This window comes from Budorcas taxicolor, chromosome 14 (genome assembly GCF_023091745.1).
Source record: "Budorcas taxicolor isolate Tak-1 chromosome 14, Takin1.1, whole genome shotgun sequence".
NCBI lineage: Eukaryota > Metazoa > Chordata > Mammalia > Artiodactyla > Bovidae > Budorcas > Budorcas taxicolor.
The window spans coordinates 65,371,303-65,397,601 of NC_068923.1; the positions used below are offsets into that span (position 1 = coordinate 65,371,303).

At 32.9% G+C, this 26,299-nt stretch overlaps 1 protein-coding gene across 1 annotated transcript in view; it reads left to right on the top strand.

Moving 5' to 3' along the window:
- The window catches only part of CSMD3 (CUB and Sushi multiple domains 3), a 1,391,498-nt gene that overhangs the window by 1,293,334 nt on the left and 71,865 nt on the right, over nt 1-26,299 (top strand). Inside the window, exons 46-54 of the mRNA XM_052651435.1 lie at nt 2,341-2,421; nt 3,375-3,488; nt 6,293-6,481; nt 6,859-7,005; nt 9,291-9,479; nt 14,953-15,138; nt 16,811-17,005; nt 19,555-19,728; nt 25,943-26,116. Of these exons, the coding sequence (XP_052507395.1) occupies nt 2,341-2,421; nt 3,375-3,488; nt 6,293-6,481; nt 6,859-7,005; nt 9,291-9,479; nt 14,953-15,138; nt 16,811-17,005; nt 19,555-19,728; nt 25,943-26,116 (1,449 nt within the window). The remainder of the gene's footprint in view (nt 1-2,340; nt 2,422-3,374; nt 3,489-6,292; nt 6,482-6,858; nt 7,006-9,290; nt 9,480-14,952; nt 15,139-16,810; nt 17,006-19,554; nt 19,729-25,942; nt 26,117-26,299) is intronic.

Below are 26,299 nucleotides of genomic sequence, written 5' to 3' on the forward strand. Positions count from 1 at the left end.
AGTAAATACTAAAGAGTACAGTGGATAGAGGCACACGGGCAGACTCAGAGGGAGAATCCCCGAGTCTCCCCCTGGTAGCAGTTTGAATTACTTTTTATGGTGTATTTCTTCCTGGTTTCCTTTAGCCAGTCATTTTCATTTGGCCAATCACAGTCCATATTGGTATATCTCAGGATCTTCCATGTGTGCACATGCATCTCTTAGTCAAACTAGATTCTACAAAAGAGGCCTGTAGGTAGCCTGGCATTAGTTAGCATCAGTCCCCTTTGACTTCCAAGGAGCTTTTCTGTGCATGTGTGGTCAGGGAGACCTGACTTTGAAATAAGAAATATATATTCTGTGCAGGGCCCAACCTCCTCTCTTAATTGTCCTGCTATTCTCCTCTTGGAGTTTTGGTCCATAGAGAATGAATCTCCGATTACCCTGGAGGGGCCCATCTTCCTCCTGCCTCAAGAAGATTAAATTTAGTTCAGTCGCTCAGTCGTGTCTGACTCTTTGTGACCCCATGGACTGGAGCAAACACCAGGCCTCCCTGTCCATCACCAACTCCCGGAGTTTACCCAAACTCATGTCCACTGAGTCAGTGATGTCATCCAACCATCTCATCCTCTGTCGTCTCCTTCTCCTCCCACCTTCAATCTTTCCCAGGATCAGGGTTTTTCAAATGAGTCAGCTCTTCACATCAGGTGGCCAAAGTATTGGAGTTTCAGCTTCAACATCAGTCCTTCCAATGAATGTTCAGGACTGATTTCCTTTAGGATTGACTGGTTGGATTTCCTTGCAGTCCAAGGGACTCTCAAGAGTCTTCTCCAACACCATAATTCAAAAGCATCAGTTCTCTGGCACTCAGCTTTCTTTGTAGTCTGACTCTCACATCCATACGTGACTACTGGCAAAACTCAAGAAGATTAGCTTGAAGTTTAAAAAATAATTTTTATAGGCAAACAAAAGTAAAATAATACATATATGGGTATCTCTACAGTTCTCTAACTTCTGAGTTGATCTCTTTCTCAAGTAAGATATTAATAGATAAAATACTGTCCTCTGAAACAGTCTCATAAGGATTACATCCCCCTGGCACCCCACTCCAGTACTCTTCCCTGGAAAATCCCATGGATGGAGGAGCCTGGTAGGCTGTAGTCCATGGGGTCACTAAGAGTCGGACACGACTGAGCGACTTCCCTTTCGCTTTTCACTTTCATGCATTGGAGAAGGAAATGGCAACCCACTCCAGTGTTCTTGCCTGGAGAATCCCAAGGACGGGGGAGCCTGGTGGGCTGCCATCTATGGGGTTGCACAGAGTCAGACATGACTGAAGCGACTTAGCAGCAGCAGCAGCACGGCTCTCTGTATCTTCTACTCCCCTTTCTCTTACCTCTCTGGCATTTCTCAAAACTACCTTTTACCTTGATAATTGTAATTTTACCCATGTTTCCTCCACCATTTGAAATGTTCTTCTACCCATGATTATCCTTCAGCACTGGAAAAATCTCACTCATCCTTTAAAATTTATCTCATTTCATCTCTTTTTATTAGAGTTTTCCTTAACTGATCTAGTTGATGTTCCTCAGAATTCTCATAATACTCTCACAATAGAGCTGATATTGAAGATATGGGCTTTGAAGTTAGAGGACATAGGCTGGAGTTCTGGATAAACCCTGTGCTAGTTGTGTGATCTTGGCAAGTTACTATGTCTTTTAAACATCATAATTTTTATATTCACATTGAGGTATATCAAGAACTTGGAAATGGAAAATGTGCTCATTCACATCTGACTCTTTGTCACCTCATGGACTATCAGGAACACCAGGCTCCCGTGTTCATAGGATTTTTCCTGGCAAGAGTACTGGAGTGGCTTGCCATTTCCTCCTCCAGTAGCTCTTCCTGACCCAGGGGTTGAACCCACAACTCCTGCATTGCAGGTGGATTCTTTACCACTGAGCCACCTGGGAAGTCCAACATAAAGAATTTAACTCCTAAGATTAAGTAATAAAATTAAGCATATAAAATGCATTTTTCTTCCAATGTTTTAATAACAGAAAATGTGTTTCTTGAACTGATCATAGCATATTACATTTTTTGAAAGCAACTAGTGAAAATGGTCTCTAATCAAGCAAATAGACTGGGATATAGATATCATTAGGGGCCAGTAGTCATGACACTTAGATTCATATAGACCTTTTTTTCAGTGACTTTTTAAAATAAATGGTTAAAACTTGATAAATTCTACCGTTTATTTTTATTCTTATAAATAAACCTTTTATAATTTTGTTTTTTCACATATGTGAATATATATATATAGCTGTACAGAGAAGGAATAAGCATTATCTATTTTTACAGCCTATCAACTAAGAGTGTGTCAACCTCCACCACCCGTACCCAATGCTGAAATTTTGACAGAAGATGATGAATTTGAAATAGGTAAAGTCTCCTAAATTACTTTCAAAGAAAGCATAGTTAACAAAGGTTTTGCTTGAAATCAATAAAAATAAAGAATAGTAGCAGCCTTTCTTAAACCTTCTTTCCCTGGATTGATGGGGATTGTTTAGAATTTGTAAGAATGGAAAACAGTGAAAAAGAGGCAAGGGAATGTTAGGTAAGAAAAAAGAATTCTGTATTTTTAGGATGTACAGTTAGAAAACAGTACAGGAATCTGAGCCATATAACTATTCTGTTAGTTATTTCCAAATTCTTATTTTGCTACCTTCCAACACTGTAGTCTTAACTATTGCTCTTCAAATTCAGGCATAAACTTGATATGTATAATAAATGATATCCAGGGTGTATTAGATGACATGTTTGACTTCCATATCCTTGAAAACAACTCATTATGCTCCATGTGATCATAAATAAAGTCCTTTTCAAACTGATTGGAAATTTAACCTCAATAATATCTTATAGTTTGAAAAATTATGTAAGAAAATAATGCATCTTAATGTAACATAATAAATTTCATCATTATTATCTATTAATATTAATTTTGGTTGAGAAATGTAAGAAAATATCAATGACCAATGTGAATCTAATCTTGATAGCAGTAACTAGGAATCCTTTTAACAGCTTGATATATTTTTAATGAATACCTTACCTGTACCAACCAAATTATTCCTTACTACTATTGCTTATATATAATCAGATTGCCCCAGTACCAGTTTTATTGGTATTTATTCTTGGCTTCAGTTCCAATTGGTCAGTGCTCATGACTTACTAGTAGTTTAATATTCTGAATATCATCACTGCTTACAATAGAATTTTTATACTGATTGAAAGTGACTGCAAGAAAAAATATTCAGATTTTATAACTGGACCATCTGTTTATTTTAACCATTACCTTGGTGCTTATCTGAAGCCCTTTCTGCCTGTTTTTTCAATAGGTGATATTATTAGATATCAGTGTCTTCCAGGATTTACTTTGGTTGGTAATGCAATTCTGACATGCAGATTAGGAGAACGACTCCAGATGGATGGTGCACCTCCTGCTTGTCAAGGTACCAATTCTTATCATTATTTATCTCTAAGTATTTGTTTTATGTTTCAGTACTAACAAAATTGAGAAAACTCTATTTTATATAATTATTATATATTTAACTAACAGTAATTTAAAAATTATACTACTCATATATGGTGTTTTTCATTCCATTATTTATCAGATTTAACTAAACATTGTTTATTCATCCAAGGTTTAATTTTTCTAGTTTATCCCATAGTCACTTCAATTTATTTAAATTACTTTTGCTGTGAGGTTTGGAAGTGGAGATAGAAAACAAGAGAAACCACTTTAAATAAAGGTTCCAATGTGGATTGCAAGTAGCTTCTGTTCTAACAACTAGAATCATTAAACTTTATTGAGCACATATTAAGAATGAAGATCTAAGGGAATAAACAAAAAAAAAGTTGTAAATGGTCACTGCTATGAAAGCAAAATGGTGTAAGGAATATGACAGCCATATAAGCTGTAGCATATAGTGGTAAGGTAGAATCATATAATTGTAAACTGTTTATATGAGAGGAAAAGCTTGATGGAGGCATTACTCCCTTAGTCATGGGTTCTGAATAACAAATGATACTTACTTTGGTAGAACTGAGCTAGCAAAAGAGTTAGCCAAGAAACAGAGGTGTATGCAAAGACACAGAAACGAAAGATGGTGAGATGCAGACTTCAAGGAATTCAGTGTTACAAGGACAAGACCATGATGGATCTTGAATGATGTACAGGGATTTTGATGTTCAAGAATCATGTATTATTAACTTGTGTAGCTCCTAGGGCCATAATAGTGCCTAATACACCTGACAACCCACTCTAGTCCTCTTACCTGGAAAATCCTATGGATGGAGGAGCCGGTCAGGCTACAGTCCATTGGGTAGCAAAGAGTCAAACATGACTGAGTGACTTCTCTTTTTTTCTTTTTTTAACATAGTAATTAATTATAAATATTGGTTAATTTGAGTAAAATTGATTTTGATTATCCCTCCCCAGATTTTCTTGAATTGCTTCCTTCACTGGGGTTTATTCCTGAGAAATAAAAATCAATTTTCCATACAGTATCTTAACTCTTATAATGATAAAACAAAAATTCTGTTTATTATTTCAAACGTGCTGTCAGTAGGAAGTAATGTTCGATTTTTCTACCTCTATGGAGTCCTTAGAAGAAGATAGGGGCTCTTAAAGCATCAAGAAAGAAAAGATGAGTTTGGAGGTATAACCAGCACCAGTATAAGAATTTCCCTTGATCTTAATCAATGATTTTGTAGGCCATCTTAGTGTTGGTTGTTAATTCTGAAGTCTATCACCTATATTCCTGAATGAACAAGCAATTACATATCAAGATTTCTTCCTTGACCCAATATATAACTTAATTGTGAGCTCTTGGAGAACAATACTTCTTATTTATATCTAGATCCAAATGCAGCATTATTTTTAATTAAAAAAAGATTTTGTTAACCTGGTTATTTGAGTCCCTCATATCTCAAGACTTTCAATAACTTATTTCTAAAATCAGATTTTCCTGTAGTAAGTGTGTCTCCTCCTATTTTATCTGCTGTGGAGAATACAAAAAAGGAGACAATCAATGTTTGTTTCATAATAACACTATGGATACTAGCTAATTATCCCTCAGAATGAGTTTAGACAGTTACTATATTAATTAATTGACCTAACACTTAGGCAAAAAAATCTGAGTTAAAATATTTGTTTAGGGACTTCCTGGGTCCAGTGGTTAAGATTCCATGTTCCCAATGCAAGGGAAAGAGGTTTGATCTGGGGAAATGAGATCCTGCCACACAGTATGGCCAAAAATATATATATTTTTTCTTCAATTGAATTAATTCACAATCCTGCTAAATAATTGTCATTCATTTGGAATATGTTGTAACTATATTGATTTTAGTAATAATTTATTTTAAATTATTTTACTTTTTAACTTCTCATAAAAGAGGCTACAACACTTTTGTTATTCCTCCCTGGATCATATTTAGTTCTTTATATCACACTTAAAACATGGAAAGCATTTCTAAATATGATGTTCTTCAAAGGGTTTAATATAAATGAAATATAATAGGTGATTAAGGCTTCCCTGGTGGCTCAACAATAAAGAATCCGCCTGCCAGTGCATGAGGCATAGGTTATCAATTTGATTGAAGAACAATCATATGTTGCCATAATTTACTAGTGTATTATACTTTGGAGATGCAGTTGATTTATTGCTATGAAATGAACAGCTTATGCTTTGTCTTACCTTTTTGGTCTGGAAAGGTAACTAATGACCCCAAATTGTTTTAAATCCTCATGGTTTAAGGATATTCCTGAGATTAGAGAAGTGGCTTTGTCTGGAATGAATACTCTGAGGTAGGGCAACTTCCTGTCTGTCCTCACATACCTGAGTGAATGAAAGTTTGAGGACAAAATAAAAAATTAAGAAGGAAAAGGACTTAGATAAGAGAGGCAGAGGGAGAAGAACAAAAGAAGATGAAGAAAGATAGGGAAATAATATAAAGATAGAGAGGGAAGTAAATGCCTTATCTTTTAATTATCTATATATTTATATTTATTAATCCAGAAAGAAAATGTTTCTCCCATGTAATAAAAAGGAAATTAATATTATGCAATTTGGGGACATTGTTTCATTTTTGAACTGCAAGCTTAGTATACAAGTTGTCATTTTATACACATAGTTCAAAGTTTTGTTTCCTTTAATGTTACTTAACATAGAAACAGAATATCCAGTATTTAAAATGCAGTTTTCACTTAAGTCTGAAACATGAGCATTATCTAATGATACATTTTTTCTGACAGTGCTCTGTCCCGCCAATGAATTACGCCTGGATTCTACAGGAGTCATATTGAGCCCTGGATATCCTGACAGTTACCCAAATCTTCAAATGTGTGCTTGGAGCATTTCTGTGGAAAAAGGATATAACATCAGCATGTTTGTAGAATTCTTCCAGACAGAAAAAGAATTTGATGTTCTTCAGGTGTATGATGGTAACCATAGGTTATATTTACTGGATGTTCACAAATTCAAAAATGCTCTAAGTATACATTCAGGCCAATATAAACAGCTGCCTATATGACTTTATTTTACCTTATGGATAATTTTAGAAGTAGCAACATCAAACTTACCTATATACCATATGAAAATTACACTTAGCTTGATCATTTTGTTATGAATGTAGCTGCTTTAGCTAAGGAATTAAAATGTGTAAACAAACACATTATGTTATTACTGATGAAATAAATTGGTCCTGGATGAATTTCATCATATTTAATACTGTTCTAAATATATGAAATACTAAACATAAATACTTTATGTTTATCTAAACATAAAGTTATATCTAAATTGTATTATTTTCTTTCTGAAGGACCAAATATTCAAAGTCCAGTGCTTGTTTCACTCAGTGGGGATTATTCATCTGCTTTTAATATAACAAGCAATGGTCATGAAGTATTCCTGCAATGGTCAGCAGATCATGGCAATAACAAAAAAGGCTTCCGGATAAGATATATAGGTATGTGATACTTATAACTTCAGTGCAGACCTCACCTGCATCCTCAGTATGCTTGTGATTAGGGAGCACAGACACAGATACTATTCAGTTAGGTATGAATCTGAATCATGGTTCCTCTATTGACGTTTCTTGAGTTATTTATATAACATTTCTGTCCCTCTGTTTCCTTATTATAGTGGTAAACAGTACTATGTCTTTCACATAACTTTTGAAATAATTACAAGCAGTTAAAGTATTTAACTTAATTATAAACTTTGATACTTTCAGTGTTTATTTTCCCAAGAGAAGTTTCTCTTGAACGCTCAAAAAATAATAGTATTGCTCAATTGTGTGTATCTGATCTATTCAATATATAAATAACTCCTTTAATAAGCTTAAACCAAAGATAAACATCCAATTGTAAAAATCTTTTTTTTCATCATTGCCCACTGATTATGATACTTTCTAAAATATTTTAAATATTAAAATACAAAATGATGACTAGATCACTTAAAACCTTTTAGTTTAAAAAAAATTAATTGTTTTTTCATCATTGCTTTTCACTGAGTAATAGTGAAAAAGATGAGGGCTGAAAATTCTTAATATCAAGATGAAATAGCTTTTTCTATATGCCTTCCTGTTTATGAAGTCTACTGATACTGAACCCCAAATTTCCCTGTTGATAAGTGTATATGGTTTTCCATTATGCAAAGATTATATCCCTTTTCTTTATTACCATCCTAAGTCATGTCAGAAGCCATGGGTATGTGCTCAGGAACAAAACACTTCAGAACCAATCAGTCATCTCTTTCTTTAGTGTTCAGATCATGTCTCCTGAAGCCACAGATCATTGCAAATCAGTTCTACTGAAAATTACTTTCTTAAATATTTTATAAATTATTCTGACACAATTGTAGACATAAGCTTAAGTATATTTGATTCTAGTTTTAAAGGTAAACTGTTGAATTTTACTCCTTTATATAAATTTGCATGTATAGTATAAAAGATACACATATAATATTTTTGTCTACTTTGATTTTAAAATTATAAGATGATAGTTTGTCAACAATGTGTCTTTTCCATATTGGAAGTAAGTTGTTACTGATATTACATGATAGCATATTTATAATTTTTATCCTATAATATCTATTGTTTGAAATATTATTAGGCATGCAAAGGAGAAATATTTAAAGACTGAAATATGTACCGAAGTCATTCTTAATACTCTTTCATATTTGAATCAAAGTTTTTATCATATGAACTTTATATATATATTTTTACTAAAGCTGTGCCCAGACTCTATTTAAAAAGTCAGAACATTAAGTTGTATTTTTAATGATGATAATAACTTAAAGGGAAACCATTTAAACCCAACAATTATAAGCATTAGATTCACCATATTAAAGACTATATTAAAGACTTATTTATGTTGATCTTCATGACAAAGTTGGACATAAATATAATGAAAACATCATTTTTAGCCCTAAGAATGACTTGACATATTGAGTACATATTTTGCCTTTAGACAATGACAGGTTATGACACATATATTCTAAATCCATCTCTTTCTTACTATTTACCCCTAAAGTCTCATTTTTTCTCAGATGAATACATTGAAGTTTCAAAGGGTAAATGGATCCTGCCAGGCTGAATAGTCTCAAAACTACATGTATATGAAAAAGCCAGTTGACATTATCTTTTGACATTTCAGACTTCGGGAGATGAAAAAAGTTTTATTTTATTGGCATTTTTTATCACCATATGTAAGCACTCTTGACAGCATAGAAACTCTTTAATAAACTGGGAGAGAGGATTATGAAATGTGGAGGGGTCTATTTTAGACATCCACCAAAATGAAATGCATGCCCTAACATGACATAGGTGTCTGGAGATAATTTCAAAGTGACATGTAGATACATGCTTTAAAATATTGCTACCCAAACTGTGGCATATAGGCCTTTCAAATGACAGGAAATAGTACTATTCCAAAATTCAATGAACTATTTGTATGGCTTTTGAACCTTCAGGGTGTTACAAAAGTATAATGTATTTCAACTTAGGATACATCTTCAGTGACAATAAGAATTAGAAAAAAGTCCAGAAATAGTTATGTCTCCTAAAGGTTATGTCAATAGATTGTCAGGTGGATGGAAGATAATATGATGTCCATATGAAGTAAAATTCACCTAGATGGCAATTGAATTGACCAGTTTTTATGAACTAGTATTATTATATTTTTATAACTGAATTGTAAAGAGTTTCTGATTCATTAGTTATACAGTGATTTTTATTTTCTTTTAAAAAAGCTTTCTACTGTAGTACACCAGAATCCCCACCTCATGGATACATTATCAGTCAAACAGGAGGACAGCTAAACAGTGTGGTCCGCTGGGCCTGTGATCGAGGATTCCGACTTGTCGGGAAAAGCAGTGCTGTGTGCAGAAAGTCTTCCTACGGGTATCACGCATGGGATGCACCGGTCCCTGCTTGTCAAGGTGAAGTATATTAGCCAAAAATGGCACATTGATGAAAGATTAACCTCGTTTAGCATTTTCATTTAGATTGCTGAAACTTCTAAAATTATAAATATTCAGAAGCATATTATAGATACCTCTAAGGAAAATAAGGCTTGAAAACACAGGCTGATAAATTTGAGGAGCATGTGACGCATTGTTTCATAATGTTTCATTTGTTGTTATGTGATTTATGTCTTTACTCTCTCCACTTATATGCATACTGTACTCATACATCTACCATCCCGTCACTTAGCTGTCAGAAATGAATGACCCGGAGCTGGATTTTGTGTTAGTGTAGAATCTGCAGAGAGAAAAAAGAGGGAAAGATGGCCAAGGTCACTGAAAACATTCACTCTCAAGTGTGCAAAAATGTGTTCTCAGTGCAACAAATGTAAAAGAAAATGTAGCCAATGACCACATTATTTTTTTTTCACTGTTAAGCTAATTTGACAGAAATGACTTTCATTTTGTTAAAAATCAAGGCATACTCTGATTATGCAATGCAAAAGAATGACAAATCAACAAATGGAATATTTTAGAGCTTTGGACTAGGTCCAAAAATGTTTTTTAAAGTAGTTGAGTCTCTTACTAGGTATAGTCAAAAAGACAAGTTTAACAGTTCCACAGGAAGATGTAATGTCATTGGACTTTGACAGTCTTAAAACATATCATATTATTTTGCAATATCAAATTTAAATTTATATTTGATTTATTTTACCCAGCATATGAAAGCATATATAGCAACTGTGAAGCCTCACATTAAAAATGCAGAGCACTTTTAATAAATAATGGGTGTTACCTCTGATTTACCTATTGAAGGTAATTTATATAAAGAAATAAAATATAAAACAAATCAATTAAAATTTAAAATTTGATAACAACAAGCTGAAATGAACAAAGATTTGATATTACCAGATAACTGAAATGGTTTCTTTTACTTGTTAAATTGTGATCTCTAATTCATGAAAATATAGCTTTCATCAGTTCAGTTCAGTTCAGGCACTCAGTCGTGTCTGAATCTTTGCGACCCCATGAATCACAGCACGCCAAGCCTCCCTGTCCATCACTAACTCCCAGAGTTCACTCAAACTCATGTCCTTCCAGTCGGTGATGCCATCCAGCCATCTCATCCTCTGTTGTCCCCTTTTCCTCCTGCCCCCAATCCCTCCCAGCGTCAGAGTCTTTTCCAATGAATCAACTCTTCACATGAGGTGCCCAGAGTACTGGAGTTTCAGCTTCAGCATCACTCCTTCCAAAGAACACCCAGGGCTGATCTCCTTTAGAATGGACTGGTTGGATCTCCTTGCAGTCCAAGGGACTCTCAGGAGTCTTCTCCACAGTTCAAAAGCATCAATTCTTTGGCACTCAGCTTTCTTCACAGTCCAACTCTCATATCCATACATGACCACTGGAAAAACCATAGCCTTGACTAGATGGACCTTTGTTGGCAAAGTAATGTCTCTGCTTTTCAATATGCCATCTAGGTTGGTCATAACTTTTCTTCCAAGGAGCAAGCATCTTTTAATTTCTTGGCTGCAATCACCATCTGTAGTGATTTTGGCGCCAAAAAAATAAAGTCTGACACTGTTTCCATTGTTTCCCCATCTATTTCCCATGAAGTCATGGGACCAGATGCCATGATCTTTGTTTTCTGAATGTTGAGCTTTAAGCCAACTTTTTCACTCTCCTATTTCACTTTTATCAAGAGGCTTTTGAGTTCCTCTTCACTTTCTGCCATAAGGGTGGTGTCATCTGCATATCTGAGGTTATTGAGATTTCTCCCGGCAATCTTGATGCCAGCTTGTGCTTCTTCCAGCCCAGTGTTTCTCATGGTGTACTCTGCATATAAGTTAAATAAGCAGGGTGACCATATATGGCCTTGGCGTACTCCTTTTCCTATTTGGAACCAATCTGTTGTTCCATGTCCAGTTTTCAAAGATATATAGAAAAAAGTGAGAACTGAAAAACTGTTTCTTTATTTATTGATGCAGAAACATTAATTACTTATTAGATAGTGGGTTACCAACACTGAAGGCACTGGCTCCTTGTAGAATAGATACATTTAATAAACTGTCAAAACTTCTGCTTTTCTTTGACCAATGAATAGCAAATGTATTTATACATTTCTAGTATTTCATATGGATTTAAAGTAAACATTTAAATGCTCTGAACTTTGAACAATTAAATATGTTATCAATAATTATTCATGTATATAATTAATCTTTGTGAAAACAGTTAACTATTGATTAAAATAAAAAATTATACTGAACTTTCTGAAATTTTGACATTGTTTTGTAATGTTAGCAATATAATTTCATTGATTTTTTTTTGGTGTATAATATTACATTTATATATAGAGCCTTTTTTATTGTTGTTGACTTTAAATTTTTCTATAATTACAAAAGATAAAATGTAGCTGGAAAAAAGACATTTTACATAGTAAAGTGATAAAATATTTATATTAGTAACTCAAAGAATCATTTCCAAAATGGACCCTTGATTTTCATTGCAACAAGTTTAAAAGATTATTTTATAAAAAAATTTTATTGTATGTGACCTATTTGTGTTTGGATATAACTAATTAAAATGAAATGGCTAAATATCATTGGAAAGAGCTATATACACTATACAGTTTTGTTGTTGGTGTTGTTCCAAATTTGTTTTGCATTCTTCAGTCACTTTTATTTTTGTCTTTTCAGTCTCCTTATACATCCTTGCATATTTTACTTGAGCTATGGTTAGACAATATGAACACAGTTAAAGATAGGAAAAGTATTCTGTTGTCTCTATTCAGGTTTGGTTAGGTGTTTTATTTGTCTGAATATCAACTGATCATTCATTGACCCCTTGAATTAAATCATTATCATCCCTCTACACAATTGAATGTTGTACAGTGCCGTGTCCAGCACAGCGGGTGAGAAAGACTTGAAATGGGGTGAGCGCCTAATAAAACGACAGACAGATAATTTGGCATGCAGAGAGTCAGGGGGCCCTCCAGCTCTCCGTGGCAGGAAGACAAAATGACTCCTTTCAGCTCACACTTTTATTGGTAGAAGTCATATGAAATCATTAGGAAATAGCTATTCTGGGGAGTTTGATCAGCACACCATAAAGAGGCAGTAAAGTTAAGCCTCTACTGTTAATCAGGAACATCTTGTTTTGTGTTCATGGGGACGGCCACAGGGGCAAGCAGTGAAGCGGAGCAGAAAGATGTCCTGCCCCAGGTATGTCCGGTGGACATGCTTGCAAGGACAATCAGGAGGGCACAGTTTGCCACACCCTCGAGTCATGTGGCGGGTTCTGGTCTCTGCTCCACCAGGCTGAAACAGTACAGGGTTATGTAGAAACAGTCACTTTATATTCCCTGTTTTCACTTTTTTTTTTTTTGAGGTCTTTTTATTTTTTTTTTTTATTATTTTTTTTTAAATTTTAAAATCTTTAATTCTTACATGTGTTCCCAAACATGAACCCCCCTCCCACCTCCCTCCCCATAACATCTCTGTGGGTCATCCCCATGCACCAGCCCCAAGCATGCTGTATCGTGCGTCAGACATAGATTAGCAATTCAATTCTTACATGATAGTATACATGATAGAATGCCATTCTCCCATATCATCCCACCCTCTCCCTCTCCCTCTGAGTCCAAAATTTGTGACTTTTGAGAGCTCTGGAGAGAAGCCTCTGACAATCACTCAGTGATGAAGATTCTTCTAAACTATTTTTTTCTTTCTTTAGCTAAGAACTTAAATTGTAATGTATTTACAGGCACATTTGTTGTATCATTTTAGTATGTTGTCTTTTTTTTTCAGTTCTGAAATATAGTCATTTTATACTAACCATGTGTATAAAATCTATACTATTTAAATTTCATTGTTACTTTGCTATAAGTTTAACCTACACCATCCCAACAATTTGCAGTAAACAGTCTTCAGTAGGGATTCAGTGTGGATGATTTGTTAAAAATTGAAATTCCCAGAAGTCCTAAGTGGAAATACTAACATTGCTTTAATAGACATCAGGGAATGATTTATCTTTGCACCACTATTTTAGAGGTCTATAATTAGATAGCTGGGATAATAACATAATTATATGAGATTGCTTATAAAATTTATTAAATCAAAATTACTTTTCTGTTTATAATTTGTAAGTTATTAAATTACAAAAGATAAAACTATTCAACAGTAGGGGGTCTGCCATTTAATTTTGAGAATTTTTTATAGGTTTAGCTAAGATTACTTTTTTTTTAACTTTGTAGTCAATTTGCATGGATTAATCAAAATTAAATACCTAAGTTAAGGGTTTTAGATTGAAATGAGAGACAGGTAAATAGAATACAACTTTTATAAATATTCCAATGAAACTCACATTTTTCTGTTGTTTTCATATGAGAAAAATATAGTTACAAGTCCAAAATGTCTTATGTAAAATCAATAAAATGAGGTATTTCAGAAATTAGAAATTTTATGACCAGATGTCATAAATAACTCCAGCTGGTTGAAGTCTGTACCCATATTCAAATATATTAATCTTTCTGCAGATAGATGTATGAATATTTATACTGAATATTATATATAAAAGATACAGAGAATCTCATTTAGGGTTTGTCTGCCAAATATATTCTTTGAAAATTTATTTTTTTTCTTTTTGGAGATGCAGATTGTGCACAGACTAGAAGCAACTGACTTTAGAGGACTTCTGTATAGACATTTTAACTTACGTGAAAATATTTTATATGTAATAAACTATTTAAATCTAAATCTATACTGTAAATAGCACCTTATGGTAAAACTAACTTTTATGTAAATTAGATTTATAAATATTTATAAATAAAAATCAAGACATCAAAGACATATCAGCAAAATGCAGAAATATCCAAGCTACATTGAAAACAGTAAGTCCTGGCCCTGCATTTATTAGACATATCCATACACATCATATTCCATGAATGGTACCATTCATGGAGTTTGACTGGACCTAAGATAAGGTAATATCCAGCTTCCAGGTAAAAACCCCTGTTTTCCTCCTGCCCCAAATCCTCATGTGTGTTGGTTATCACCACCTGTAAACACTTTAGTCAAATTGAATAGAGCTAATTTGCTAGGTTCAGACATGAGTTAGAGCACTAATACACTCTATATTTACCTACCTTGCCTTCTCATATAGTCTGTAAACATGCTGATAATCATGCACGCACTGACAAAAAACTCAGTAAGAAACTAAGAAAGAAAGCATTAATAATGTATGGATTCACCAATTTAAAAGCACTTTCAACACGAGTTTGAAATAAATGATTCAGAAAACGTTATAGCTCAGACAAGCTTTTTGGGGAAATATTCTGAAATTGTTTCAGAGGAATTAATAAAAATCCAAATAGTTTTATATGCTTTAAAATTAATGAGACAGCTGATTATTTTTCTGCTTCTTTTGTCTTCTGTGTATGTATTTAATTTAGCAATTTCCTGTGGGATTCCTAAAGCTCCAACAAATGGAGGAATACTCACAACAGACTACTTGGTAGGAACTCGAGTTACCTATTTTTGTAATGATGGATATAGATTGTCATCTAAGGAACTTACCACGGCCATATGTCAATCAGATGGAACTTGGAGCAATCATAACAAGACCCCTCGTTGTGTTGGTATGTATGTTAAGAAAATTTCACCACTTGTGTTTCTACTGGTATCTTATATGATTTAAAACTTTAACTTTATGTATCAGAATCTAGAGCTCTTCCCTGAAGTGATGTCTAAGAAATAAAAGTAAATTAAGCTGTCTTGTGCTATAAAGAACTAGAATATAATGTAAGGACTTTTTACTCATTTTCAGAAGCTCTAGAATATATCTGTCAAGAGAATAAAATGACTTTTTTAAATTTACTTTGTAGAAAGGCATCCATTAGTCAGCATATTTTCAATACATAGGTATTTTGAAAAAATTTTTTAAGTTTGCATGAATGAAATTATATTTAATACATTCAGTTCTGGCTTTTATAAACATAAATGATGCTGCTGAGATGATCCAAACTTTTAAGTATTTGTCAAACTTCTTCATAGAGCTTACATTTCGAATATTTTTCATTGCTGTCATTAATACTGTAAAATAGGTAAAATAATATTATATAATGGTTATTGAAAATAATTCACATAAAATATTTGATAGCAAAAGGACTGGAAATGTGTTTAAATAAGGTCTTTAATTTTTCTATATAAAACACTTATTTATTCTCCTTTAGTACTGACATTTCAACTTAGCTGTGATTTCATTTAAAATGGGATTGTTAAATTATTTGAAATCTTAACGTAAGTGTCTAGTAATGCATTTACTTATGCTGAGCAAGTTTTGAATTAGCTGTTTATATTGACACTGGGAACTGAGTTCTGTTCATTCAGCAAAAGAGTGAATACTGAATACTCATAAACACTCACACAGGCAAAGTTTATTTTAAAGGATAGAAATATAAAGTTCTTAGCATAGACACAGAGGGGGTAAAGAGCCCCCAAAAGGCATGAATAACAGCAGTTTATATCTTTATTAGAATTAATCTGTTCACTTTTGATTGGCTCAGAGCCAGATATCTGTAATTTCTGAACAATCAGCTAAAATGTTACCATGTCCAGTTTGTCATTTTTATGGATTTTTGGGTCCCCCATTTTCTCAGTGTCTCCAGATACTATGATGCATCCATTGACCCTTTCTGAGGACCTCAGACAATTATTTAAGGACCAAATATATGTTTAAGAGTTAATGGTCCACCTGGAGTTTTTCTTCTTGATGAACTGGACATAAATTAATATTGGTCTTGTCCTGAGTCTGCATGTTTTATGACCCTCCAGTCTAGTGAGGCTTGCCTCTGAATGCCTGGAAACTGGAGCAAATACTGCTTTAGGCTAGTGAAGCAAAACATTCATATGGGAGAATTAAAATTGAAATTAGAAAAGAACAGAGCCTCTGACCCTACACTGACTGCCTAACAATTTCCACCTCAATATCACAAGTCTTGCATAAAAAGATCATTCTCATAAAACAGATTTTCTCAAAATATATAGTCAGTAATAGAGATTCTAGGTAAATGGAACAATATGTGCAAGTACTTTCAACTGTGAAATAACATGATATATTCAAGGAACTTCCAATAATACCATAGAGCTGAGGGAAAGATTAGCATGAAGAAAAAAATTACGGAAGACTTTGTATGGCTCAGTAGTGAAGGAAGTAAGGAAGTGATGAACTAAGAATGGAATAGATATGAGACATAATTAAGTAAAACAGACATGACTGACTTAGTAGTATTTATCTCGTTTTTTGTATAGTTGTTACATGTCCAAGTATCAATTCCTTTACTTTGGAACATGGAAGATGGAGAATTGTGAATGGTTCCCATTATGAATACAAAACCAAAGTAGTTTTCAGCTGTGATCCTGGTTATCATGGATTAGGTCCTGCTTCTATTGAATGTCTTCCTAATAGTACCTGGAGTTGGAGAAATGAAAGACCATATTGCCAAAGTAAGTATACATTCCATTAAAATTATTTCATAAGCAGTCCTTGGTGAATGAATTACTTGATCACTTCTCTACGCACTCTAGAACAATAATGAGATAATATTAATTAAAAATAATTTATTCTCAAGTCATCTTAAAAACTTTGTAACTGTTTTTGTATTTGTAAATGCTTATTAAAAACAGAGTCCTTGGATTCAGATATTCTTTGCTTAGATTCTAGGTCTATCATTTATTAAAACAACTGTGCAGATCTTAGCCGTTTACATGTATTATTTCAGTTATACCTTAGTTCCCATTCTATGTCAGTTGATATTATTAGATTTATTTTGCTAAAGAAGGAATTGTGCCCAAGAATTTAATCATGTTATGTCAAGTCATAGAGCCTATAAATGATGGAGAACTGGGCTTCAACCCAAGGATTCTAATGAAAACCTCTGCCTTTTAGTGTTATTTAATGTTTATTCTGTTTCTTAGACTAGAAAATTATAGTAATGCCTTGTTATTGTTCATTTGTTATGTCCAGTTCTTTGTGACCTCATGGACTGTAGCCTTCCAGGCTGTCCATGGATTTCTTGCCATGGATTTCTTGCCATGGATTTCCCAGGCAAGAATACTAGAGTGGCTTGTTATTTCCTTCTCCATAAGTTCTTCCCAGATCAGAGATTGAAAACATGTCTCCTGCATTGGCAGGCAGATTCTTTACCACGAAGCCACCAGGGAAGCCCACAGTAATACCTATCTCATACTTACTATTTACAATTTAATGGTGTTACATGTTGAAAATACCAACTAGAACCTGATTCACAGCAGAAATTCAGTAAACATTTATTGAATGAAATTGAACATTTGAGTCATTCTGTTTTCTTGCTTTCTTATAATAATACTATACATGGCCAGTGTGTAGAGTAGATAAGCTAGCTGAACATAGAAAAATCAGTGGAAATATCTTGAACTTTATTTACTACATTTATTGGGTATTTACTTAGTGCCAGGAAATATACTAAGCTGAAAATTCATCCTTTTATTTCATGTTCATCACAATTTTAAGGCATTTATGATATAAACACATAATTTAGAAATAAGCTAATAAAAACATCTGACATCTAAATGGATTATGGTGACTAAAATATTTAACATAACAGATAACTCTAACAGATAACTGTCTGTATGTAGCAAGTATACAAGTACCTAATAATAATTTACTTATGAATATTTGATTTATTTTCTTAATCTCCATACAAGTAAAGAATCGGGGTTGCCATTTTTATAATCATTGATGAATTAAATCTCAAAATGCACATTTAAGTTATATATTCTAAAACTATAGCATATGTATTTGTAAATTTTGCCTTATTCTCTTAGGTTTTCACCCAAGATCTTTCCCTTTCTCTGGCCTCATTGTTCTTCCATTTCAAATTCATTAAAGGACACATGGGATAAGGATATTTCAAAGAGCTAGGAAAAAATGTATAACAGCAGCATTATTAAATCAAACATTGAACAAATATTTGTCTGGTTTCTTTGTGTTCTGTCCTTTATTATATAGAAAAATTTAAGTTCTACATAAGATCAGGTTCCTGCCCAGAAGTAAGAGTGGAGCAAAAATCAGAACCTAAGAATTACAGTTCATAGAGAAAATGGAAAGAACAGAATTTTTTTCTGGTACTTCATTTATTCATCTTTTACATTAAAATATTTAAATATCAGTGTTATTAACCCTATATTATAGCTTCTGCAAAGAATTGTTCGGGGGATTAGTTCAAAAAAATCAATATATCTTAAATTTTACATGCAATTTTTCAAAGTTTGCAAATTTTCTATTTGTCTATCTAATAGTCTCCTAAAGCCTAGAGATGAAAGCCAGACCTGGAGCCAGATAAAGGCTGGTGGTTAATTATTAAATTCTGGATTTAAACTGCTAGCTGTAAATTTTTATTTAGCTGTTTATGGGCTCTGAAATCTTATTAAAGTTATTGATAAATCAGAGAAAGACTTTAGACTAATAAATTATCCTCCCTTTAATATTGCTGTTTTTTTTTTTTTTCACCACAACCTGTTGAGTGACCAGGTTGGCTAAGCAAAAAACACAAACAAAATCACATGTCATCACATGTCACTGTTACTTTCCTGGTGGCTCAGCTGATAAAGAATCCACTGGCAATGTGAGAGACCTGGGTTCAATCCTTGGGTTGCGAAGATCCCCTGGAGAAGGGAATGGCTACCCACTCCAGTATTGTGGCCTGGAGAATTCCATGGACAGAGGATTCTGGCAGACTACAGTCCATGGGGTCCCAAAGAGTCAGACAAGACGGAGCGACTTTATTACATTACATGGGAACTCAAAGGAGAAAAACTTTAAATTATGTCATTTATTTTCTCTATACTTTCATGATCTTTCAAACATGTTTTGCAAATATCAAGTTTAATTGTCATATTTAATTGTCAATTTTAATGGTCAAATCATAGGAATTCAGAATGTTGAAAACATGATTTTGTTACAAGTTCATGTTGACTGTATCTTTAGGATTTTTTATTATGTTATTGTTTTCAAGTTATTTCCTGTGGAGAACTCCCAACCCCTCCCAATGGAAATAAGATTGGAACTCAGACTTCATATGGCTCAACAGCCATCTTTACCTGTGATTCAGGATTCATGCTTGTGGGCTCTGCTGTTCGGGAATGCCTTTCTTCAGGTCTTTGGAGTGGATCAGACACCAGATGCCTAGGTACAGATTTTTAAGTCATTTTAAGCAAACATTTTATTCTCCCTCTCAAAAGGCAGCCCTTTTTCATAAGAGATAGTAACTTATATTCACTCAGTAAGGATGATAAAAACTGGAAAATGTTTAACTTTTAAAATGTCTCATGGTAAAAAAGCTATTAAACAGATATATCTTAACCTACTAGTATTCCAAATGAGAATCTTAAGTCATTAAGGAAAGGCAGAAATTTTTCCCAGCATGGTGAGAATAAAAGGTGAAAACTGATTGCTGAAAATTATATGTCTGCATACTCCACTGAATTAAGCACTGTAGCTGTTAATTCATTCTACACCATCAATTCTCCTTTCACCTGTTTGCTTAAGGTAATGACTAAAGAAGAAACACAATTTCCACATTTAACTTTCTCCCTTTTTACTTCCTAACAATTCAACATATGTAATATTACTTTTTATTAAAACTTGAAAATATATTTTATTTATTATATATTATTATAAATAAAGCTTTTCATTATTTTAAAATATATGTAAACTAACTTTAAAATACTCTATTTGCTCTTTGTCCTGATGAACTGCTATTGTATGCTATATGTTATTTATTGGATTTTGTATATAGAGTGTGGTTTTATTCACCTACTTAGGACCCTGATTCTGTTTTCTGGAATGATAAGGTGTAAGAGGAATGTTTATAAACAAACATTGACTCTCAGTCTATAAAGACAACATTCTTGCATAGGATATAGTGTTGACATCTAATATAAATTCAAAAGTGTGTCAGTAGGAGGAATGTACTATTGTCAAATAAGCAGATCCTGAAAACTTATATTTTGAATTAATTTGAATAATGCACATAGCCCAGTCATTCTTCTCATGGTTGAAAACAACTTATCCTTATAGCCCCAGATACTTTTGGCTTAGAATGGTCCTAGAATGTGCTTATGATTGTTTAAATATAGTATATTTATTCTCAAACTCCCAGCATTTTATTATAAATTTTTCAGTTGAGAGACTTGATGAACACCCACATGCCTACTATCTAGAATGTACAGTTAAACACTTGTATTTGCATATCACATATCTATTCATCCTTTCATGCCTGTATTAACCCATAAATTCATTTTATTTTTGACACATTTTAAAATTGCCAAATGCAGTACACTTCATTTGTAAACATTTCTATATACATATAAGCTAGCTAGAGTTCAGTATTTGCTTATGGTTCTTTTTTTATGTTGGAAAGTGTACAGTGCCATAAATACACTTCGTGCATTTTGACAGCTGTGTACTCCTATATAACTAAAACTACTCAGTAGTTACAGAACATTACCATTAGCTCAGAAAGCTTCCTTGTGACCCTTCATAGTCAATTTGCAGCTCTCCTCCCCTACACCCTGAGATAATAGCTGTTCTGTTTTTTTTTGCCATATGGTAGTTCTTCCTGTTCTAGAAATTCATGTGAATGGAATCCTAAGTTTTGTACTCTTTTTGTGTAAGGTTTGTTTTATTCTGTTTCAGTTATGTTTTTGTGTGTATCAGTAATTTTTTTTTTAATCTCTAAGTAGAATCTCCTTGTCTTGACCATTCCCCTACTGGGGATCATATGGACTCAATCCAGTTTGGGGTGATTATGAATAAAGTTGCTATGGATATTTGCATAAAAGGCTTTTTGTGGACACATCTATTCATTTCTGGTGTATACTCTGGATTGAAATTTCTAGAAGAGTTCTAGTTGTCTCACATTTTCTCTAGCATATGGTATAGCTAGTTTTTAAATTTTATTCATTTTTTGGCAGTCATAAAGGTATCTTGCAAAATTTAACTTGCACTATCTTGATGACGACTGATCAAGTACAGTTTCCTGGGCTTATTGGCCATTCATAAATTTTCCTTTGTGAAATTCTGAAGTATCTTATAATTGCCTTTTATTATGAGTTATAGGAGTTCTTTACATACTGATTTTTTTTAAATAATTTCTCCCCACCTTTTACTTGCCTATTCACTCCTAATGGTGTCTTAATGAGCAGAAGTTTTCAATTTTTATAAAATCTATTTTCTCTCTTTTTTTTCTTTCTTGTTATTACTTTCTGTCTCTAGTTTAGGAAACCTTTATTCAATCATAAGTCACAAAGATTTCATTTCATATATTTTCCTAGAATTTTTGCATTTTTGGTATTACTTTATATCTACAACTTATTTTTAATTTGTTGTTGTATATATCATGAAGTAAGGCTGAGGGTTTTTCTTTGCTTGTTTGTTTTCCAGAAAGGTATCTGCCACTTCAAATTTGTTCTTATATTTCAAGATCACTTTGGATACTCCATGTCCTTTGTGTGTTCATATATGTTTTAGAATTAGCTTAGTTTTTTTTATTTTTAAAATGCCTGGTAAGATTATGATCACAATTACATTCAATGTATAAATCATTGGGGAGAATTGGCATCTAACAACATTAAGTCTTCTACTTCCTGAACATGGTGAAGTTAGTATATTTATTCACTTATTAAGGTCTTCTTTTTTTTTTTGTAATAGGAAATTTTTATCATAGAGATCATGTATACCTATTGTTAAATTTATTCAGCAGTATTTTTTGTGTGCTTACACTGTTATATGAAATTGTTCATTACTAATTGCATTTCTAATCGTTTTCTATTATAAAAATTATTTAAATTATTTATCCTAGTATCCTGCAGCTTTTGTTCCCCTATTAGTTATGGATTTTCTTAAAACAGCATTGTCTATGTGTATGTCATGAGCATAAAATATAAGAGTTTTACTTTTTTTGTCTTTTCCTTTATGTTTTTCCTTTATTCCTTTATATTAGTATAGCCCACCAAACAATGTTAAATAGAGCTAGTGAGAGTGGTCATACTTTTCTTGGCCCCTGTATCAGGAGGAAAGGATTTAATATTTCATCAGTCGATATAATATGAACTTTTTTTCTTAGATGTATTTATAAGGTTCAGAAAATGTCTGTACATTCCTAAGTATGGTAGATGACAGTGGTTAATATTTCATCTTAAACCAACAAGTCATTTCTAGATAAAACCCAGATAATCATGATGTATTATATATTTTTTTCTAAGTTGTTTTTTTTTTTTAAGTCCTGCATCTGTATTCATAAGGGACATTTTTTCTGTGTCTTTTATAGGTTTAATATTGGGGTTATGATTACTTCATTAAACAAATTAGGAAGTGATTCTTTTTCTTCTGTTTTCTAAGAGTTTGTATAAGACTGGTATTTGTTTGTTTCCTTGCTTTTTTTGCTTAAATATTTGATTGAAATTACCAGTGAAAAAATATAAATCTAAGTGTATTTTTTTTTCGCAGAGGGAGTTATTATTTAAGAATTACTTTAATAGATAAAGGACTGTATTTTCTTGTGTTAGTTTTTGGATGATACAACTTCAAAAAATTTGCCCTCTTATTCTGAATTGTTAAATATGTTGTAATAAAACAGTTCTTAATTTCCCTGATCCTTTTAACATCTGTAAGCTTTATAGTAATGTTACTTCATTCATTCCTGACATTGGTAATTTTAGTATCTTTTTTGTTTGTTGATAGGATTAGCTAGGAGCTTAACAAAGCTAGGAGTTTAACAATTTTGCCAACTCTTTTCTTAAGTTTCTAACCTTTGACTACCTTGATTGTCTTTCAGTGAGATATTTCACCTGGACTGGTCTCCATTTTCCTTCTTTTTTTTTTTTTTTAATTGAGGGATAACTGACATACAGTATTATATTAGTTTATCTTACAACATATGAATTCAACATTTGTATACATTGCAAAATAGTTACTAGAGTAAGTCTAGTTACTGTCACTTTACAAAGTTAACACAAAATTATTGAATATATTCCCCAAGCTGTACATTGTATCCTCATGACTTACTTATTTTATTCACCTTCCTCTTACTCTCCTCTCCTCTGTCAACCTCTAATCTCTTCTCTGTTTTTATTCTGTTTGCTTTTTTGTTTTGTTTTTTGGATTCCAAATATAAGTGAAGTCGTTGTGGTATTTATCTTTCTCTACTGACTTATTTCACTTAGTGTAATATCCTCAAGGTCCCTCTGTGTTATTCTGAATGGCAAGATTCTGTACTTTTTATAGCTGAGTAGTATACCATTATGCATATGTGAGATGAGTGTGTGTATTTTATAGTTTTTTTATCAATTCATCTATTGAGGGACACTTAGTGGTTTTCATATTTTGGCTACTGTAAACAATGCTACAATGAACATGAAAGTGCATAAATATTTTTGAGTTAGTGTTTATTTTTTCCCTTTGGATAGATACCCAGTAGTGGGATTGCTGGATCACATGGAAGCTCTATTTTTAATTTTTGAGTAATCTCCGTATTGTTTTCCATAGTGCCTGGACCAGTTTACATTCTCACCAAGAATGCACAGGGGTTTCTTTTCTCTACCTCCTCACCAACACTTGCTATTTCTAGTTGTCTTTCTGATAAAGACGATCCTGACAGGTGTAAGGTGATACCTCTTTGTGGTTTTGATTTGCATTTCCCTGATGTTTAGTGATATCCAGCTTCTTTTCATGTGCCTGTGGGCAAATTGTATGTCTTCTTTGGAAAAATGTTTGCTGAGGTCCTCTGCCTATTTTATTTTTTTTTTTAATTCAACTGCTTGTTTTTTGTTGTTGTTGTTGTTGTTGTTGTTGTTGTTGTTTTTACTGTTGTTACTGAGCTATATGATCTCTTTATATATTTTGGAAAGTACTCTTTTTCATTTATATCATTTTCATATATCTTCTCTAATTCCGCCAATTGCCTTATCGTTTTGATGACAGTTTTCATTCACTATGTAAAAGCTTTTTTATTTATTTTTCTTGTTGTCTTTGTCAAAGAAGACAGATCTAAAAAAAATATATTGTTTAGAATGATGTCAGACAATATGCTGCTTATGTTTTCTTCTAGGAGTGCACGGTTTTGAATCCTTGTTTATATATAATTTTATTTGTTTTTGGCCATGTAGTCTTCATTGCTGGACAGCCTTTTCTCTGGTTGCACTGAGCAAGAACTAGTTGTGATGCTAGGGCTTCTCACTGTGTGGTGGCTTCTCTTGTTGGGTAGGGGCCCTAGAGCACATGAGCTTCAGTACTTGCCACATGTGGGCTCAGTAATTGTGGCTCCCAGGTTCTAGAGCACAGGGTTATTAGCTGTGGCACACAGGCTTACTTGTTCCATGGCATTTAATTTTGTATACTGAAACTATACTAAATTTATTACTACTAATAGTTGTTGGTAGCATCTTTAGAATTTTCTATATACAGTATCTGAAAATAGTGATAGTTTTATTTTGTCCCTTTCAGTTTGGATGTGTTTTATTTCTTTTCCTTGTGTGATTACTGTTGTTATTCCAAACCCAAGTCTCTTGCATTGCAGGCAGATGCTTGACCATCTGAGCTATTAGGGAAGCCCAACATAGTGCTTGGATCCCTGGAATAAATCACACTTGATCTTGGTGTATGATTTGTTTAAAGTATTGTTGAATTCAGTTTGCCAATATTTTGTTGAGGATTTTTTTTACATCTATATTTATTAGGGATATTGATCTTTAGATTTCCTTTTTGTGGTGTCCTTGACTGGTTTTGGTGTCAGGGTAATGCTGGCCTCATAAAATAAGCTTCAAAGATTTCTCTGCCATATAATTTTTTGGAAGAGTTTCAGAAGAATAACTTTTAAAAATTCACCAGTGAAGTCATCTGGTCTTGGATTTTTGTCTGTTGAAAGGTTTTTGACTACTGTCACTATCTGTGTACTGTGATTGTTTGATTCAGATTTTCTATTTCTTCATGAATCAGTCTTGAAAGACTGTAAATTTCTAAAGATTTATACATTTCTTCTAGTTTTTCCAATTTGTTGATAATAATTGCTCCTAGTTGTCTCATAATTCTTTGTATTTTTGTGCTAATAGTTGTAATCTCTCATCTTTTATTTCTGAGTTTATTTGAGCCTTTTCTCTTGTTTTTAAAGAAAGAATTTTTAGTTCAGGTAATTTTCTCTGTTATTTATCTATTTCCTTGATTTCTATAAACTTCTTTAATATATTCTTCTATGTATTTATTTTGGCTTTTCTTTTTTTATTTTCCTTTTCCTAAAATGAAATATTGCTTGTGTCATAAAATAGGATATTGCTGTATTGTATATAAATACATAAATCATAAAACTAGATCAAAATATTAAAAAATATTATTTTGACCCATTTCAGCGGGTCACTGTGGAATTCCGGAGCTTATTGTGAATGGTCAAGTCATTGGAGAAAATTATGGTTACAGAGACACAGTTGTTTATCAGTGTAATCCTGGTTTTCGCTTGATTGGTTCTTCAGTAAGAATATGTCAACAAGATCACAATTGGTCTGGTCAACTTCCAGCCTGTGTGCGTAAGTAAGCATAGCAAAAGTAGTCAAAGACCTCTGTTCAGTTCTCATGTAATTACCAATATTTTTTTCTTAGGTAAGGTAAATGATTATACAGACAGATACACACACAGGTATGCATGTGTATTTAAAGAACTAAGTTCTCACAATGCATTTTTTTATACTGACATGCTAGTCTTTAAAGTA